Raw genomic sequence first — 20,064 nt, 5'->3', positions numbered from 1 at the left:
AAGAACTGACAGCTTCTCTGCCATGCCTGCAAAACATTTGCTTCCACTTTGGAAGGCTACAATTATCTCTGATACCAGAGCAGCTTTATAGTGTGCAAAAATCTTACTCGTGTTTCCTCCAAGAAATACCCAACTTTGACATGAACAGCACTCAAGCATCACCACGGGAATAGAGCAAAACCAGGGATAGGAGCTGAAGAGCAAGGAAGAAACGTGAATGGAATGGCATTATTGTGCTAATGCAGTACGACCCAATTTCAAGAGGTCATCCAACCACGTTTGTTTGCAGAACAAAGCAGGGTCAGTCAGATTTTGCACTGCTTGACTCAAAGATTTCTCAATACTTGCAAATTCTCCATGCAACCAGAGAGAGATTAGAGGATCTAGTTTTAATTATGCTTGTATAAGTATGACAGAGTGCTGTTGATTTAGAAAGAGTTCCAAAAACACACAAGCATACATCTCGTTGGAACAAGAAATTAAATGCAATAAAACCTAAATCTGGGGTTTTTTTCGTGTTTTACAATGAATGTTTTCTGTATCTCTCTAAGCAATCTTCAGAGCTGGAGCACCAATCTTGAATCAGTGCCTTGCACAGATGAGATTATTCTTCCTTGCCAAACAGATCATCCAGAAGAGGAGGGTATCTGATCCCAGTCACAGGAGGGGATCGTGGCAGTTGGGTCCAGATATCTTCCTTCTGAAATCCCAGAAAATATTTTAGTATATAATAATGAAAAGAAGAATCATCACAAGCTGGTCAATATAAGATTGAATGAGCTGCTTCAATCGCTTCATAGACAAATCTGTGAAAAATTTGGTCTTTATATAGCAAATCTTCTTAAAAGATTACAACATGCACATTCTTATGATTGTTGCAAAATATTTTATTAAAAATATTTTCTATCATTAGCCCTTTTGCAGACATTTTTAAATTAAATCATGCTATATTTTCTTCATTAAAATGCTTATACTTCAAGTTCTTGAAAATCATCTATGTCTCAACACCAAAAATCATACAAAATAATGAGATAGAGAGAAGGAAAAAAAAAAAGCCAGCTAAAGCATAACTCTGCTAAAATCTATCTGTCAAATACGGGTACTGTAGCCTCAAAATACTGCTATTAATTTGTGGTAAATCACACACAGAATGACAATTGAATTCTAAAACTGAACAAGATTTAAAACTTTTCTTGTCTCTAAATATTGAATATTTAATTGTTGCTTAAGCACAAAATTCATCTCTAAAAACAAAGAACACCCCCTCAACAAAGCCTAATAAACACCACTATCCTCAAGACTGCTGTATAAAACATGTGGAAGGGCTTTGAGTTTTTCTGTACAAGACAGAAAAACTCTTCACAAAGACAAAGCAAAAATAATCAGCCATGGAAAGCAGAGCAAACCAACAGCCCTGGGCCCTCATTAGACACCTCAAACAGTCTGAGATGCTGCAGAAGAAAGTCTTGGTAAGTCAGGCAGGAGTGAGGAGTCTGGAGCACAGTGCCTGAGGAATACTGATTTAAACTATGCCACGAGTGAACTTGAATTTAAAGGAATGCTGTGTTTCTAAATGGTCTGAACACAACCAAACAACATTCTGTACAATACATTGGCCAGGCCACAACATCAAAATGATGTGTTGGCAGAAGGCCTTTGGATTTATCTGTTACAAAGTATTTAAAATTCAGCATAATTGCCTTATGGACTTTCTATTTTAAAATGTTCCACTCAGCACAAGATGGCAAGATCAGATTAGTCTGTGCAGTTTGTTGATACTGCATTTTTATTTACCCTAAGTAGGAGGCTGAAGATATACAAAGTCGATCCATCAGTTCTTTTCTCTGTGCACGCCTACCAGAGATGTGGTGGGTTATGTACAGGTTTCTGAGGAGTTATACAAAATGCAGAGCTATTTTCTGCGTATGTGTCAGTGGAGCTTAAAGTATTTTCTGACTACCTCAGCAAGTGAACAGATCATCTGACGTGTGACAATGGTATTTGTGGGGGAAGCAGTACTCATGCCCATTGTCCATGGATAAATACACCTTCTTCCCTTCTCTTTTTCTCTTTTCTTCTATAAAATGTCCCAGAGATGGGATACCTATGAGGCGCCTCCTCGTCCCTGTTTGACTTCTCTGCCTCATCCTAAACCTCCCTATTAAACCTATTAAAAAATTACTTGAAGAAAACAAATATAAATACACAAATATGAAAAAATGTTGTCGTGTGTGTTGGCTAAAACAGTCATATAAAAGTTGGAGAAATTATATTAAGACACTGGTCTTACCTTGGGTGGCTCCTTGACCTCTGCATAAGTCCGGGCTTGATTCTCTCTCCAGTTCAGTGCATGAACAAACTTGCTATAGTCTATTTGCTTTTGGTTATTTGCAGACCTGAGCAGAATATCCATGAGATGACTCAAGGTAAAAGGGAATTTTTAACAAAATTATGTCATGTTATCTACAGCATATTATTCATTACCTTTGGGATAATAATTTTTATACTGCTTTATTCCTAAACATTGCCAGGAGTGAAAAAAGGGTGCAAAATGTCAGGAACTCCTATATTATACATCCTTTTCCATATTCTTGTACCTTATTATTTGCTCTTATAGTAGAATTCAACTTCTTCAGTTTTACTTCACTTCAACTATTTTCATTTTAGTTTTGAAGCACTGTCCAACCTCTTCCAACACTGATCTCCCAACTTTTGACACACATAGAGTTGGGATGATCAGTGTATGATTCCTTTGTGTGGAAAAGAAACAGAATTATACAGGAGACCTGTGCTGTACCACAACTGACCTGCTCTATTATGATTTCTACAATCATCTCCTGAAAATAAGTAATCCTTCAAAAATGCTTGCACACACCTTGGGATCAATTTGCAATTGACAAACACAAAGCTTGCTAACGTATCGAATAATAGCCAAATTTTGAAAGTGTTTGGTAACAGGTTTATGGCATTGTTCTTTATTTCTATGGATAAATATTTGTATCAGTTGTGGCTGTCCCCTAAATGCATGAAGATATATATGCTGCCAGCTAAGGTCTACAGGTACATGTGGAAAACGCTGTTTCCCTCCCTCTGATTTCTAAAATCCTTACCCTGTGCTAATAAGAGTCATGGGAACAGATTTATAAGTCACTTTATCCTTCTGCCATTGATTTGGATGAAGCAGCTTCAGAAATAAAAGTTCTCAATTCAGCAGAACACTGAGGTGATTCAGACACTTGGGAACCACTGTTCTTTCAGTGTCACCAGCCAAATGTTGAAAGACACCTTTGGGCTGAAGCTTGAAAAGAACAGCTGGAATGCTCTGTGATAAAAACAGCACTGGCAGCTTCTGAAGGACACCTGTCTCACCGAACACCACCCACCTGCAAAAGGGACCCAGTTTGGGCACAAAAACAGCCTGGAAGTGTGTATGCCTCACTGGGGTCCATGGAGAGACACAGACACCCAGCAAGACTCAACAGCTTCTTCTCTGGTGGGAGACAGCAGGTTAAACAATTCTGCCCTGCCATCTGGTGAGACAAAAACTACTGCACAGGAAACAAGAATTTCAGAAAATCATTTTGCCTTTTCTTTAATGAAATAGCAGTGCACAAAACACAGGCCTCAAAACCTTTCAATCACTGCAGAGGGTTCTAACAAGAATTAGGCATGAAGGCACTTTAAGGGAGAATTTACAGCACAAACGTGGAAAACAATACTGGAGGAAAAATAGATCTGGTGACAGAAATAAACTGCAATAAATTGCAACTCATCCTTCCCTTCTCCTTTCATTTAATAGTCAGCAGGAAAGATAATAATAAAATATACTGATAGCCATAAACAGAGATGGCAGCAATAAACTGGAAAGTTAAGTACAGTGAGCTATGCTGAAGATGAAAGCAAAGTCAGAAAAGAATGCTACTGCTACCAGAATTAAATGGAGCTTGAAACACTGCCATGAGAAACCCTCCTATGACAGCCTGCTTCTTTATCATAGTTCACACGCAAGTTAACATTTCCATAAAGCCCTACTTTTGGGGAATATATCCAATATACAACAAAATTACCATTCCCACTTCCAGTGAGTTGTTAGTTTCAGGGTTTGTTTTTTGTTGTTGTTTTTTGAGTTTTTTTTGGGTTGGGTTTTTTTTTGCAGGTGGCAATAGGGAAAAGAAACAAGTTCTGCATGAGATGTAATAAGACAATCAAAAATCTTATACCTCTTGGAAAAATAATGGCACATGGATTGGAATTTCAGAACTATCAGGACAAATTATTTTTCCTTCTACTATTAAAAGGCAGTTACCTTTTGCTCATTGTGAAAAGTCAAAAGATTAATTCTACCACCAAGATGCTGAGCTGTATAAGCAGGATTTTTAAACAAAGAACACATGAAGGTGTGTAACTACTTAAACTTTTTGTTGAGGCACCAAAGTTGAGGAAAGCATTGCTTCTGCTTTTGACAAACACTTACAAGGAGAATAGTCCTTTGATGTGACAGCACTAGTGAGCTGAGATGACAATATGGATTTGAAATTATCTATAACCAAGAATTTTAACATGGGCAGAAGAAATGGGATTCCTAAATCCCATAATGAAATAGCTACAGAAAGCATCTTAAAACACTACTCTAGAATAACCCAGAAAGAAACAAAAAACTCTACTCTTAAATCTTTTTACTGCTGTGACTTATTGTATCAATCTACTAAAAGCACACACTAGAGATTTAGCACAGAGCAGCCAGATGGACTGAGGAGATGTTATCAATTTGTGCATTATTAGGACAGAGATGTCATACATTTCAGTGGTTGGAGTTAATAATGCTGAGACAGACAGTGCTCTTCAGAAAAGGAAATTAGATTTGTCTTATCAAGAAGATGCACCAAAGATAGCTTTAAACCACTCTTCTCTTCAGTTTTGCCCTGTTACTTCACCAATGGGCTTTTTAGACTATGAAAGTCACTCCTCCATCCCTATCACAGTTTGCAGAGCTTTTTATTTTCTTTATCATTACAGAAATAATCGCACATTTCTGCTTCTAAAAATACATTCATAATTAAATACTCCAGCGAGGTGAAAAATCTGGTCAAATCACATTATGATCATTCCTGACGATGCTTTGGTGAGTAAAGGTCACTTATTAATAAGGTTTTCTTTACCATCAAGAAATCTATGCCCCAAAGATTTATGTGAAAGTTTAATGTACATGCAGAGTTTTTTAATTCCTTCATTTCAAACAACATTTATTATCAAGTTAATCTGATAATAACAAAGCAGAAGCATCTGCTGCTTTAACCTTAGAGAAAATGTTAGGATTCTTCAGCCTGTTTGATACTCTCTGTGCAACACTGCTCTACAGAGACTAAATTGTCACAGGTGGACACCTAAATTGTCATAAACTGCTCATCTTAAAGGACTTAAACCAGCAAGCACAACAAGTCACTATTAAATAATAATAGCTACTATCTCTTTATTTAAATTTATATTTGAACTACATTTAGTCATGTCTTGAACAACCATGAATTGAACCATCATCTCCTCAGCAAACTGAGTAACAGGAGTAATTTGTCCTAAGAGATTCAAATATGAATTCTAGAGAGCCACAAACAGCATAGGGAGTCTCAGGCAGCAAAGGTAATAAGAAGGCAGCAGGAGAAAGATCTTGTGATCTTTTCCACTGCTGCTCCTGCTACTGGACACTTGCTGTAGCAGGAAAAGAGGCTTTGCTTCCTGAAAGGAAAAGGGCAGCCCTAAAAAAAAAACATTACAGGTAGGAAACCAGGTAAAAAAATGACTACCCAACCACAATCCTGGGAAAAACTGAGCAGGCAGGAATGGCCTGGCCTGGCCTGGGAATTGAGAACTGGGATGACCTCTGTCATCAGGCACTGCTACCTGAGGGACTGGAGATTCACAAAACAACAAGCACCCTTCAAACGGACTCACCCCAGCAGTATAGAGAGGTGAAAAACTACACAGCTGCTTATAATAGAAATTAAAAAAGGTAATTCAAAAAAACAGGGACCTAAAATTAACAACTAAATTAATGCAGAATAATCAACATGTAATGCTTGTAAACTTGTCATACATTCTTCTCTCAATTTTTTCCTTCCTTGTCTGCCAGCTGTTTATAAAGCCTCCAGGGAAGGACTGCTTCTTTTTAAGTCCTTGTTAGCATCAATTTAGCATTGCATAAATAAAAATAACAGAAAAAAAACCCCCTAAAGTCATTACTTAACTACTTCGGCAAAATTTATTTATTAAACAAACTGTAATTGTTCATTATGCCTGCATAAATTTAAAGACATGTTTATAATGACTACTGTAGTTTTCTGGCAGAAACAACTGTGTACCATCTGCAAAGCTTAATACAGTGTGATTAAATTCTGTATTGTTCTGTGATTTAAAAAGTGAGAAAATGTTGATGAAGAAAGCAAATACTTTTTAACATGCCAGCTCAGGTATATTGGAAAAAATTTCACATTGTTGGATACCTAAATCCTACTATTTCAACATCCCACAATTAAAAGCATAAATTTACACTATATAGACAATATGAAAAGGTCTGAAACTCCAGGTTTTGTGCTAACTCTCCCTTCACTCTATGGCAACTGAATGGTCTTTGGGTACAGTAAACGAAGTCTTGGGTCATTTGGAGGTGACCACAAAATTAGACAGTAATTTCTAGTCCCATCTCATGCTTTTAATAAGTGACAGATCCTTGTAGTATAATTCACAAATATAAATAATAAATACTTTAAGAGTACTACCTTTCAAAATGGAATCATAGAGTCATTAAGTCCTGGAGAAAGTCTTTGCCACCTAATCTCAGATAGCAAAGCTGAATAAACACAGAGCTTCAGCCTTCAACTATTATCTGATCACATTGTCCAGCATCATTTTAGAGCTGAATAGGGTCCAGCTAGTGCATTAGCTATATATACTGATCTTGTGGGAACCAGGCCAGCAACTTTTATTGTACCACTTTCTTCCTTCATAAATATAGATACACAGAGTAGGACCACCAGTTGTTTTCAAAATATCATGGGAAGGAGAGGAAGGAGAGGAATACTGTTGACAAACGTGGCCCACACTGAATTGCAAACTCCCCAGGAATGAGACTGTTCTTCATTAACAATAAACCTGTCTGTTTCATGATGCTTCAGTGTTGAAGAAAACTACAGGAAGCAGAAAGAAAGGAAAAGTAAAGTCTAAACCTCATTAAGATTACCCAATTCTTCAATTTACAGACTACTGTTAAGTCCTATTAAATAGAGTTCAAAAAAATATTTCCCTGGCTCTGCACCCTCATAAAACAATCAACTTCCCAAGCAGTGCCAAGTGCACACAGATGAAGAATGTGACAATCTTCCTCATTACCTGCAGTGCTGTGACACCACCTAAATCGCCACCTTTGAAGCTGCTGATGCTGTAACTTAGAAGTGCCTTACAAAAGGCTCTCTTTTAAATGAAGCACTTTCTACACTGATTTCTGAGGCCCAGCTTCACACCATTCTCATTTACCTTTTTCACAGAGAAGTCTGTAACACAGGCTGGCCTCAGCCCCTTTAGAAACTAAGGAGAATGGATAAGAATTTAGAAATGCCACTCTGATGCAGGCTGAGGAGATAACTCTCTCCTCCACCACCTACAGAAAGAACCTACAGCAGCTGAAACCTCATCCAGCTCATGAAACCTCACCCAAGGTCATGGGTACCTTGCTAGAGTTGGGTGAAATCCAGCCCTTGATCTCCTCCCTGTGTTCTAAGCTTATCTCTAATTTTTATTATAGTGTACTGGGCTTTTTCTTTTTAACTGCCTACACTCACTCCTTGGGAAAGTAGAGGTTCAGGGCACAAAAGATTTTCCTGGTATAAATTCACAACAATAAACATGTCCCTAGAGCCCAGGATGTGTCAGGCTTGTCTGCTTCTTATCAGAACTGAGTCAGTACATAAAGGAAAACTTCCAGGGCCTTGTGCATCTATTCTGGTTCAGCCCTTAAGAAGTGGAATCTGTAAGAACCCCTTGTCTAATATGGGATGTCAACTGTCCTTCAACAATTGTGTTGGGCAGCTTGGTGGGAGTTCTGAAGTATCAGCTGTAGATCACTGTTAAAATTCTGACATTTCTGAAGACTAATGCTTATAGCTCAGTGTCAGAAGTGATGAACAGCAGTGCAAAGAAGCTTTATCAAAATGGATTCCACATTTCTGCCTGACAAGGGCTTTTCATTATTTACTAAACTCAGATACTTAATTTGCAACTCCTCCTAAAATCAAGAAGTGTATTTACCTGAAAGCATATTAACATGACAGAAGACAAGACCTGTTTCTGTTTTTAACACAGTATGAAAGCACAGACAAAACATGTGATTTAAAGATTTCTCTCAAGGGAAAGAAGAAAGCAGTAAGTATGCATTTAAACATATTACCAGAAAACCTGGCCAGGAAAACCAAAGTGTTCAGAGCACGACAGCTTACTCTGAACTCTAGTTTTAATACAAGTGCACTAAATAGTAGTTCTTTTCACTTCTATTCCCATTAACACATCTAGCAAAACAATTGTCTCAAAAAAGCTAAATGTACTATGGAAAAGTACCAAAGCCATGCCAACACTCCTTTTCCTTTTTAAAAATGTCAATAAAATATGTTTAATGTGAGATTAATAGGAGTAGCAAACTGAATTGTTTTTTACTACTCATCAGTAGTAAATTGATGTTTATCAAGTAGACTGTCTACTTGATAAAGACACTTCATTGTATTCATGTTAATGTGTTCCTTAGAACTCACACAATGTGCCTTCTTAAGATTATTGTTTTTACCTCACATCTACACACAAGAACAACTAAAGCAAAAAAAAAGTGAATCTCATTGAAAATTATAAGTATCAGTAACTGACTCTGGAAAGATTAATTCCATAGAATTCTGCCAAACCCCAGATGATTTACCATGCCAGGCAAAATGAAGGGAAGTTGCTAAGATGGATGCATCTCAGTTGATTATAAATATTCTATAAATAGGAAATTCTGTGTGTGTGTAGGGATAAAATCTGCATCATGAAATGATTCGTATTAGATAAATGACAAATTCTGAGGATTTGTGTCTGCAGTAGATATTTAGCATTGATTTGCACCCATGCATGCAAGGTCACACTATCTGCCCTTAAGTTACCTGGTCAGTAAAGTTTCTAGAAGATCATCAGGAAGTGGTAACTTAAAGGATTTGAAAACAGTCCTGCAGGTCTCGTAGGGCAACAATCCAGACCTGCACATCAGAAAGTGAGGGGTAGAAATATACATTAGATATTTTCCAGGTTTACTTTAAATGAATGTTTCTGTGCATAGGAAAACACGTGAGGAATATCAGGATAGAGAAAAAGACAACAAAGTTTTATGAAATTTTGCTATTACAAAGCTGAGAAACTTGAAGCTAAGAACTTTCTCATACTGAGATCCTCAGTGATTCTGTGATTCTTTATCTGTGACATCAGAGAACAAAAAAGGCAAATGAGTCACATAAAGAATCCAAATTATTTCTTTTTTTTTTTCCCTTAAACCACTATCTCCCCTTTTTGATTTAAAATCCTGTGTTTTGCCCATGAAGTGGTATCTAATGTCCCAGAATGTTGAGTACAGCATCTACAATAAAAAGCCCACATACAAAATGTCAAATAGACAAAAAGGCTGTCCTCTTCTTGTCCATTGTTAAGTGCTGAGAGAGGCTTAAAATTATACATAATATTCTTTGGCCACAATATACCTTTGCTCAGCAACAAACAAAAAGTATGTGGGTTTGCAAGAAGAGCTTTTAAAATAACAGCTTGGGATAAAGAGAGGAAACTTACTTTTCTCGGTCGTTGTACAAAAACACTGACATAAGATGTTCAAAATATTCAAAAGCATTTTTCTTTAGCTTTTCTTGAGCCATTGAAAAGAGAACGGACAGGTCTGTCTGACTGTCATCTCTCACGCCATAGTGACGCCCAAGAGTGATAATTTCGTGTTCTGAAAATCCTCCACCAGTGACACTGACTATCCAATTTCTGTTCACAAAAACAAGAGCCCACATTAGTTTTAAGTAAATAAGTTAAAACCAGTTAATAATCACTAATTTTGGGGGGAGGATGTCCAAATTTCTGCAGTAGCTGTCTATACATACAAAAATACATCCTAACCACGACTGAAGTGTTTTACCAGAGATGCCACACAGAGAATTACAACAAAAAACAAGTTCCCCTGGCAAGAATGTAAGACAGGAGGCAGCAGCAAGAGCAGCTTACATTTGGATGCTGTAAGTGGAAAATCAGATCCCATGCAGGGATGAGCCTGGGATGTGCTCTCCCAAGCCTGTGTGTGCTGCTCAGACAAATCAGCCCAGCCCAAGGAAGAAGAAGTGTTCCAGAGATCCATCTGATGGGACAGTGTCAGCTCCCTCAGCTGTAACAAAGCCTTCTGTCAAATCTGGATTAGTGGAACTATATTAGCTCTATGATCCCAAACATCTGTCTCTGGTGCACTCACATTCAACCAGGCTTTTTAACCAGCAAGCATCAGCACAGGCCTATGTGTCTCAGTCAAAATTAGATTAGTTATATATAATACTTCTGGATAAACTGCACTAAGAATAAACTTCACTGTAATTTCTGGTGCAATTAGTGCTCTACCTTGTGATACCCATGAGGACACTGAATCACTGTGACTGAACACCAATCTTTGATAACAAATAGAAGAAATTAGTTGTCATGCAAAAAGTTCTGACACAAAACTTAAATGGCTGCCTGGAGAATACTTGAATTGTTGAATTAATTTGATGAGGGATCTCTTTAACATCCACATGTGAATTGAAAACACAGAAACTTAGGACCCCTCCAAATTTGCAAACTTTTAATAAGAACCATAGTTCTTCACTTGCTTCCTCTCAGAGGCTTGTGTGGTCCTGTTCAAATTAAGGGATCACTTCATGTAATATGACTGCACTTACACAACTATTAAAGAAAGGTTAAATATTGTAGAGTGCCTACTTTGATTCTACTGCTTCTTTGTTCATATCAAATAAATCAGAATGATCTTTTATTTGCAGTGGCAGGAAATAAATACAAGGCAGTGGCAAGTTGTTGACAGTAGCAAACCTTATTTGAGATCACACAAACTTAATGACCAAGAGCTGGTCCATCGACTAATATAATCATTATCTTGCCAGTATTATTTTTCTACTTACTGGATATTATTATTTATATTGCAGCAGCATCCAGAGATCCAGTCAAAGCTGGAGCCTCCTTCCTGCAGCCTGCAATAAACACCACTGAACACACAAAGAGGACAGTGCTGCCTGGTGGGACTCTAGTGCTTGGGCTGGCAGAGCTGGGGACTGTGGTCACATCAGCCACTCCCTCAGACTGGATTTCCACACATGGCACAGATTTTTCCAGTGTCAGGATTTTAAAAGTCTTTTATTTTCTCGATCCAGTCAGTGACAATCAAATCACCAAAACCCACAGATAAAATTATTTCACTTGGGAATTAAGGAGTATTTTAGTGATTGTGAGGGACTAATGAGTAAGACCCAAGACTCACAAACAGAAGGACATCTAAACTCTCCCTGACAAAAAAACAACAAGCTTCAATAATTGTTCCCACAGCTTAGCTATTTCTTCTTTTACTTCTTTTTTTGTTCTAGAAGAATAGAACAGATTGCAATCTGAATTTATTACAGAAAGAAGTCATAATTAACCACTCAAGAGAACTGCTTCTCAAGCTGAATTGAAGATAGGCATCTTTGATAGATCCACATGGTTCTTTGTCTCTAACAGCAAGCAGCCTTGGCAGTAGCTTATGAGAAAAAACCAGACTGGATAAGGCTGTGTGATGCACAGGCATCTAAGTTTATTTTAATTCTCTTTTTAACAAAACTTCCAATAGTTCTAATGATAGCTTAGGGGATAGTTCCAGTGTACATCACACATTTATTTCCTGGATGAAGTACCGAAGACTTGGGTTCTGAAAGCAGTTAAAGTAAATTACAATTCTCTTCACCACATCATACTTATAGATGTAGTTTTACATGCAGATTATATAAAATTACACAGGTAGAAAGGAAGAAATCTGAACAGCCAAATTCAGAGCAGAGTAAAGCCTCAGCTGTATTTAAGATAAGGAAAGAGGATTATTATTGAAGCTGTCATACAGATAATTGCCTGTACTAAAAATAATCATTTGTTGTTAGTTATAGCCATGGCAGATTAAAAATAAACAGAGATGTACAGAATAAGAAACTGGAAAAAAAGACATTCTATTCACATAAAAGTATCTTGGAATTTTCATAGATGTAAAAAAATGCTCTTGTTTTTGCCATTAAAAATGCTTCTTTCATTCTGAAATAAGATACATAGATGATAATAATGAGAGCCTTTAGATTACTGGATGTAATACAAACTAACAGAAACAAAACCTACTATCACTATAGAGCACAAATGTTCAAGGTTCCTTAGAGGCAAATTCTTCCTCTGGCAGTATGAACATCCCCTGTTTGACCTCGAGCCTTCCCCCACAGGAGGGATGGGGACCATTAAAGGGTGTTGAGACTGGCTCAGGTGAGCCCTGAGGCCCAGAAAACCCTCATTATTTGGGTTCTCCTCATTTCCTGCTCAGGGAGAGGCCTCCTGCATTTTTTGTGGCTGAAACCAAGTCCCCCAGTACCACAAGATCTGACATATCTCTCTCCATGTCACAGAATAGCACCACCCTAAATTAAACAGTTGAGCTGTTCACAGCTGCACAGATTATTTCCATGATTAAATTTACACCCATCTGAGCCTCTTCTGGATAAAATAAAAACCTTTCCCTGCCATTTAAAAGCACAATCTTCCCTTCTAAAAGTTTGCTTCCCTAATTCTGTCATACAAATGTTCCAAACCTTTGAGTTGCTCTTAGTGCATGCACAAATTTTTGCAGATGATTATTTCATAATTTGAACTAAAACCATATTTTTTAAAATTTTAAATAATGACCTTGTACATAAATTAAAAATCTTTTCCAGGTGCCAGAAACTTTCTCTCATTAAATATGAACTTTCAGTTATCTCCCTTCTTATTCAAGTAATAACATCTTCCCTCTTAATGCAATTAGCAATTCAAAATCTTGCTTCTTCTGAGTAAAATATCAGAGTTCAGAAATATCTTGACCAAAAGCTGCCAAAAACTGTAGCCTCTTTTAGTTTAAATCCTACCTTTAATTCACTTATTTTTCATTTCTGAATACCAGCTTGTTTTAATTTTACTTTCACTTTGAATTGCTGAAAGAGCCTTCTGCTGATCTATTTCTTTTCTGAGATATTTCAGAAGCAATTCCTGCCTTGGTTAGCATTCCTATGGAGATGACATTCCATGCAATATTCATCTACTTACATGTCTTAGTTATTATGACAGTTCCTAAATAGTCAGTGTTTTACTTCTGTGAAAACCAAATGCTTCTAAGCAAAGTTTTCTCCTCTGTTTCACATCATTAACTTTACCACTACTGTGTCCAGCACAGTTCAGACACTAAAGTATTCTGCCTGTGAGATAAACTGAAATCAGTTTGCGTTTGAACATGGTTTCCTCTTTAAAGTATCTCTACATCTGCCCACTGCCATATCTGGATCATTCCCAGAATCCAGATTTCTGCTCCCTTTATCTATGCTTAAATTACTCTCCAAGTATTAATTATTGTTCTCACTACTGCTTTCCAATCTTTTTAAATCATGCTTAGCCCTGCCTTCTATAACTCCAATATATCTTAGTTCTGTAAAGACTGTCTTCTTTACCAGTGGTTCAAAACCCAAACACCATTTTCAGGAGGCAACTTAAACATTGCTACTTGAATTTCAAAACTACTGTTTGATTCTCAGGATGGACTTTTCTTTATCTTTCAGTAATATATATATTACTGCTGACTTGTGCCCTTCTTCACAACACTCTATATCAACTCCACAAAAAGTAGACGGATTCTGTTGTGCTTTTCAGCTTACTTGAAACTATTACCTTATTTTTTTTTCTGGAGCATGGATTTACTTTTGTTTTCACCACATAATCTCCAAGCAAATGCAAAACAAATCTCTGCCACTTGTCAGCTACTGGACAGAAAGCATCAAAATCCAGTCATGCTTTATACATTTTAGGGGGAATGTGCCTTTATTAAATATTAAAACCCCAAACCCACTGTCTTACCTGAAAGTGTCATAGCCAATCACACTGGTATGCTCAGGGTCAGCAGTAGCAAATGTCTTTCTGATTTCCTTGGCATTAGATTCAGTAATGTTCTTCAGTTTGTTGAGGATGACATGAATATCTGCCATGGGAAACTTAAAAGAGGAAATACATAGATTATAAGGACCTGAAGGACAGGATGCCATCCAGAGGGACCTGTCCAGGCTGGAGAAATGCGCCCATGGGAATCTCAGTAAGACAATCAAAAATATAAACAATTAAACCAAAATCATCAGATCGTGCATTCTCAGAAAGTTTAGTGCATTTAGAACATTCACTTTTGCTTGAAACATTGCATTGTTAAAGCAGAAGTAGAAACATTTAAAGTACAGTTCTAATAACTTGGTCCTCATTTTATGTTGGTGCACCTCACTGAATTCTCAAGTCATAAATTTCACCATGTTAAAGCTAATTTTTCACCATTGGCTCCAGAGAAATGTTCCAACAAATAGCCTCATTCATTTTGGACTACATTGTCTTCCATACTCAGAAATAGTACATTAGAAATTTTTTAGGAACCAATTTTACCTGTTGTGTATAAAAATGCTTAAATGTTTATTTCTTCCTAAATAGACCATTAAAATAAATTTGAACTCAGATGAAACAGAACTGAAGCACTAAGGCTTTCAATCTATATTCAGGTTGTTGTGTTGGTGCTCTACCAAAGATTTATTTGCTCTACTCATTTTTAATATAAAACACAGAAGTATTTAGTCATTAAATTGGGGGTGACTTCAAGTATGATTATCTGCTATGTCCCTATATCTTTCATGCTCTATCTAGCTTAAAAAGCACAATGAACTGCCTGAAAACTTTCCTCCTGATTCTTCCAATAGCAATTATTTGAAATTAGGTATGACTGCATTAAGGACCAGGACATAAAAATTGGGCCTCAGTCCCAACTCTGCTGAAGTGTGTCTACAGCTTTGTATCAGTTCAAAATGATCTGGAAAAGGGTATTTAAAGTCCCTGTGCCACTGCCAGAGCAGTACAAACTGATCCAAGTCTAATCAATACATCAGCTCTTGCAGGTTTTTCTCAGAATTGGAGAAGACAATTTCTGCCTATGCCAAACCCCAGGTGCAGCCCTGGCAGGCAATGCCCTCTAAGGCAGCAGCTTGGAGCAGTTGGACCAGGAATCAAACAGTTTTAGAGGCTGCAGCTTTTCCAGGCCCCTCTCCAATAAGCACACTGGGGCATAAGCACACAGCCTTCTGCTGATCAAGCAAGGAACAGGGAGGAAAGACTGAGCAGAAGGATTCAGAGAGCAGGATGGACAAAGTATCCTGAATATTTAAGAGCCTATCTTTTCCACATTATCAAAACAGGTTGTTTTTTTTTTTTGGTTTTTTTTTTTGGTTTTTTTTTTTTTGTTGTTGTTGTTTTTTGGTTTTTTTTGTTTTTTTTTTTTTGTTTTTTTTGTTTTTTTTTTTTTTTTTTTTTTGTTTTTTTTTTGGTTTTTTTTTGTTTTTTTTTGTTTTTTTTTTTGTTTTGTTTTTTTTTTTTTTTTTTTTTGTTTTGTTTTGTTTTGTTTTGTTTTTGTTTTTGTTTTTTTTTCCCTAAACTCCATCTTCCAAACACCTACATAGGCATTGAGTATCCCAGCAGCATGGCAATAATTTCACCAGCTTTCCCCTTTCTCATGTAACTCCTGACATGTTTCTAGTCACAGCCTAGTTTGGTTAACTCAGAGATTATTATACTGAATTCAATGAAGCAAAATCCTTTTCCATGTTTGCTCTGCAGCACACAGCAAAGCAAGAACAACTGATGGCAGTTCGGAGATGCTGAATTCCCTTCCAGTGATGCCTTGTTTGAAACAGTCCTCCCCAAACCTGGAAAAATAACCAGTAGGACTGTGCACAACACACCTGTTCTGTTTTGCAAGCAAATCTACACTTTCCAAATAAATATTTTTTTCCTTCAAAGAGAAAAAGAAACCAGAAGCACAGAAAAGTTTTTAACTAGGTCCTTGAAGTTACTTTCAATCAAAATGACAACTCTATGACTTTCCCTTAAACATAAAAACAATACAATAAGTATAATTTTGAAACAGAAAATTAAAGCTTTCCAACTATCTTAATGGTGTCAAACAAATTTGCAATATTCACCTGCACTATGATTGCCAATCAAAATTTCATCCAAATCACCATATGCCCATAGAACCATGGTCAAAATGGCCAATTCCATGAAAAAAAGTTCTATACAGATTTCTTTCACCAGTTTTTAGAAAACATACCAATGTGTTCTGCTGGAAGGAAATCTCTTGCCTATTCAGAAGGAATATTATTTGTTTTCTAATTTTATAAATAACTAACAAATAGCCATCTTTATATTGTTTCCCCTTTTTCCAAACAATCTTCCAGCTCTGATCTTCTCTAGTAATTGCTGAAATTGTTGTGATTTGAGAATGTGATCCCCTGATGAACTGAGGCAAATTTCTGCTGCTCTAGTCAAAGGATGTGAGTGAAGCACCTGCCTCTGGGAAAATCAACCTTTTTTCTTCCTACCCGCTGCATTAAAACCTTAGTTTTGTGAAGAACCATTCAAAATTCACTTTAAGGACATATTTTCAATGTTGCCTCTTCCCATTTTGCAGATTTTATTTTGATACCATACAATCATTCAGTCTGGAGAACTAAAGCCTCATCCATTTGATCCATGACAATCAATGCAAACAACATCCCAAAGAACAATTATAATCTAAAGATGAGTTCTGCATTTTGGAGAAAAGCTTTGGGTTTGATTCTGCCAGGAGAAGAAACCATTCAGCAGCAGGAAGGAAACACACTGGGTTGTATTTTTGAGGTTTCAACTTTGTATTTTACTGCTTTAAGCATTTAGCAGCCTTTTGACTTTACATCCAAAGCATTTTGCAGATCTTCCTCATTGTTCCAGGGAAGGCAGATGGTGCTAATCCACATTAATTTACAAAAAGTTGCACCATTCTGCTAAAGTATAAAGCAGCAGACGCACTCCAGCCCATAATTTATTGTCGCTCTCCCCTTTGAAGGCAATAAGAAAAGACAGTAAAATTCAATAAACACCTTAAGCTTGAATTCCTGACTGTGATATGAATTTCTAATATTACAAGGGAGACTTTTGGTAGAAAAATGTGTATGAACCCAAAAAATCAAATCAGGACATAAAATAGCCTCATTAGTAAGACTACATTGGATCTTGAGTAGTGAACACTGTTCCAGTCTCCACATCTCACAGTTATTTTGGAAGAGCAGACTGAAAAAGGTGAGACTCTTACCTGCACAGAATTAGGCTGAGGGAGAAGAATATCTTAGATTTACAAAACTATGAAGGTGGTGCATAAGGTAAATGGGATCTTCCCCAAACCTCAGAACAGTAGAATTTGCCTTGAAACTAGTAGGAGGCTGGTTTAAAACAGATAAAAGATGCTTCTTTTACCAGATATTTATTTTTCATAGCAGGCAGTGAACTTTTCAACCTACTGGCACAGAAAGTTGTGGAAGCTGACAGTTATCTGTAGGTGCAGCAAGGGTTAGATCAACTCAGGGACAAGAGGTTCATGAACAGCCTCAATAAGGAATAGGCAGGGATATCCCTTGTCACAACCCCTAATGCAGACTGAAAAGGGAATGGGCAGTAAAGAGTGGCCAGACTTCCCTGCACTCCCAGCTGGCATCTCCTAAATCCATTCCCAGACAGAGAGAACAGGGCTGTGAGCTTTGGGTGAGGAAACAGTATAAATAATTCTGAAAAATATCTGGATAAACCACAGTCCTGAGAGATAAGGGAAATTAACAAGAGCCTGCTTCACCTCATTTGCATTCCTCTCCATGTAGTTGAACGTGTATTCATCAGCATCCACCAAAAGAAACTTGTGACCATGGAAACAAACTCCGGCTCCAACAAACAGATCCTGAGCCTTGTAGTATTCAGATGGCTCACTCTTAAAGAGTTCCTGCCCAGGCTTCTTAATGCGACCTCTTTCCAGGAACTTTCCACCAGCTATCCCTATGGGAATAGAATGAAAAATAATTAATTATGACTTTACTTGGAAAAAAAACCACACACACAAAAAAAACCCTCCAAGCCATCAATAAAAAGACACCCCAAACCAGATTATTTGTATTTAAATATGACATTTTCTCCAGTTTCCTGTCTCGGAACAGTCTCTTCCCCTCCCTCTCACTGCTAAAAGGACTGTCTCTGCCAGTGTCCACAGCAACAGTGACATTGTGCTCATTCTGTGACATGTCTCATTTGAATGCCTGCCAAGCACCTTCCCTACTTTGCTTTTCTTTAAAAGCAGAAGACAGAAATGTGCCTCTTCAAATGGTTCCCATAACCCTGTCACCAGCCTTGGAACTGGTCCTTGAGAAGCCTAAGATCCAAACACTAAGATGCAGACAATTATCTCTAAACTGTTAAAAGCAGAAAAAGGAAAAAAAAAATCACAAATTAAGAGAGTGCTGTCCCATGAAGATTGTGAATTCTGATGCACTGTATTTCTAACTTCTTTTAAAGGGCTTCTGAAATTTGTTAAAAATGTAGGAGTGACATGATACTGTCTTCCACACATTGTTCTGCCAATGCAATTTAACTGTGGTCTGCTCTTTGCTCTGTGAGGTGGGTATGTAACTTGGTTCCTTTTCACAATATAATGATTTTAGTTGTGTCACTAGAAACTGCACAAGGTACTCAAGGGTGGGTAAGATGCTAAAAGGAACATTTCACTTTCCTGTATTAGCTTCTGGTGTTACCACAGGACTGCACTGCACGTACCAAGCTTTCTGGAAAACCTTCTGCCATATGTTTAGTTTAACTGGGATATGTGCCCTACAACAACTCTGGGGTTTGCTTCCTGTTGATATTTCAGCTTCCAAGCCAAAAGCCAAAAGCTTAGTTTAGCAACATTTAATGATGTTACTAAATATCTGCCTTAATATCAGGTACTGATGCAAGTTTTAAAAGGCTGATGAACAGTGTAATCGAATGCCTTTTATAGTCAAAATTATAAATTATTGTGAAACCCAAACTACTTATTAAACCAGAGTTTGGAGCAGATGTCTGTCTTAATTGCTTTATTAGCATCATAAAAGACAAAAAAAGCCTCCACTATGGTAATCATCAGACCTTGCTTGAATCAAAAAACAATTCAAATCATTAATGTGACTCTAATGTTAACACATTCCTTTTCACCCAGCTATAATAACAAATAAGAACTTTTTTTTAGGTTATATAATCTTGGCAACTATTTTTAATATTTAATATGTTTCTGTAAGATTGGAAATTCACTCTTGCCTCTCTGTTTCCCTGCAACTGTACACTTATATTGGGAACTTACTTCTGTGCCATAATGGTTTTTTAAATGTTACAGGTTAATACATTACAAGTGGTATAAAGAAAAATGACTGAAAATATCTCATTAAGTTAGAGATTTTACACTGAAACCTGATAAGGAGTTTTGATAGAAATCTACAAAAGCCAGGCTCAAAGCACAAAATAAACACCACCACAAAAGACCCTCTTCCATTAAGATCAGATCAGAGTTTGCAGGTGTTTGTACAGCTGTTGGCTGGGTCTTACACTGAGTAAAAAAGGGGTTGTGATCTTCTTCATGGGGAGCCAAAGTTCTCATGCTTTGATCCCCATCTCAAGAAGTGCTTCAAGATGTCCAGCCCTGTGAATTTCATAGAGTTTCAGTGTTACTAATATTAGAGTGAAGTACTTCTCTGAAACCTTCAGGTTGCTGAACCAAAAAAACTAAGAGCAACTTACTACTTCCATTTTAGGATTGGGATTTGAAGCATTACTTGGCAATTTGTACCAGTTCATGTAAAT

General features: G+C 37.1%; 1 protein-coding gene across 1 annotated transcript in view; it reads right to left on the bottom strand.

Annotated features, from left to right (window-relative positions):
* Nucleotides 1-418: 418 nt before the first annotated feature.
* The window catches only part of EFHC2 (EF-hand domain containing 2), a 56,338-nt gene continuing 36,692 nt past the window's right edge, over nucleotides 419-20,064 (bottom strand). The window contains exons 10-15 of the mRNA XM_083854955.1: nucleotides 18,038-18,234; nucleotides 14,206-14,339; nucleotides 9,847-10,044; nucleotides 9,174-9,266; nucleotides 2,291-2,396; nucleotides 419-700 (exon numbers count right to left, since the gene is read on the bottom strand). Of these exons, the coding sequence (XP_083711081.1) occupies nucleotides 605-700; nucleotides 2,291-2,396; nucleotides 9,174-9,266; nucleotides 9,847-10,044; nucleotides 14,206-14,339; nucleotides 18,038-18,234 (824 nt within the window). The 3' untranslated portion in view covers nucleotides 419-604. The remainder of the gene's footprint in view (nucleotides 701-2,290; nucleotides 2,397-9,173; nucleotides 9,267-9,846; nucleotides 10,045-14,205; nucleotides 14,340-18,037; nucleotides 18,235-20,064) is intronic.

The sequence above is a fragment of the Zosterops lateralis genome (assembly GCF_965231275.1).
Source record: "Zosterops lateralis genome assembly, chromosome: 2".
Taxonomy (NCBI): Eukaryota; Metazoa; Chordata; class Aves; order Passeriformes; family Zosteropidae; genus Zosterops; species Zosterops lateralis.
This window is presented reverse-complemented; position numbering and strand designations above follow the sequence as displayed.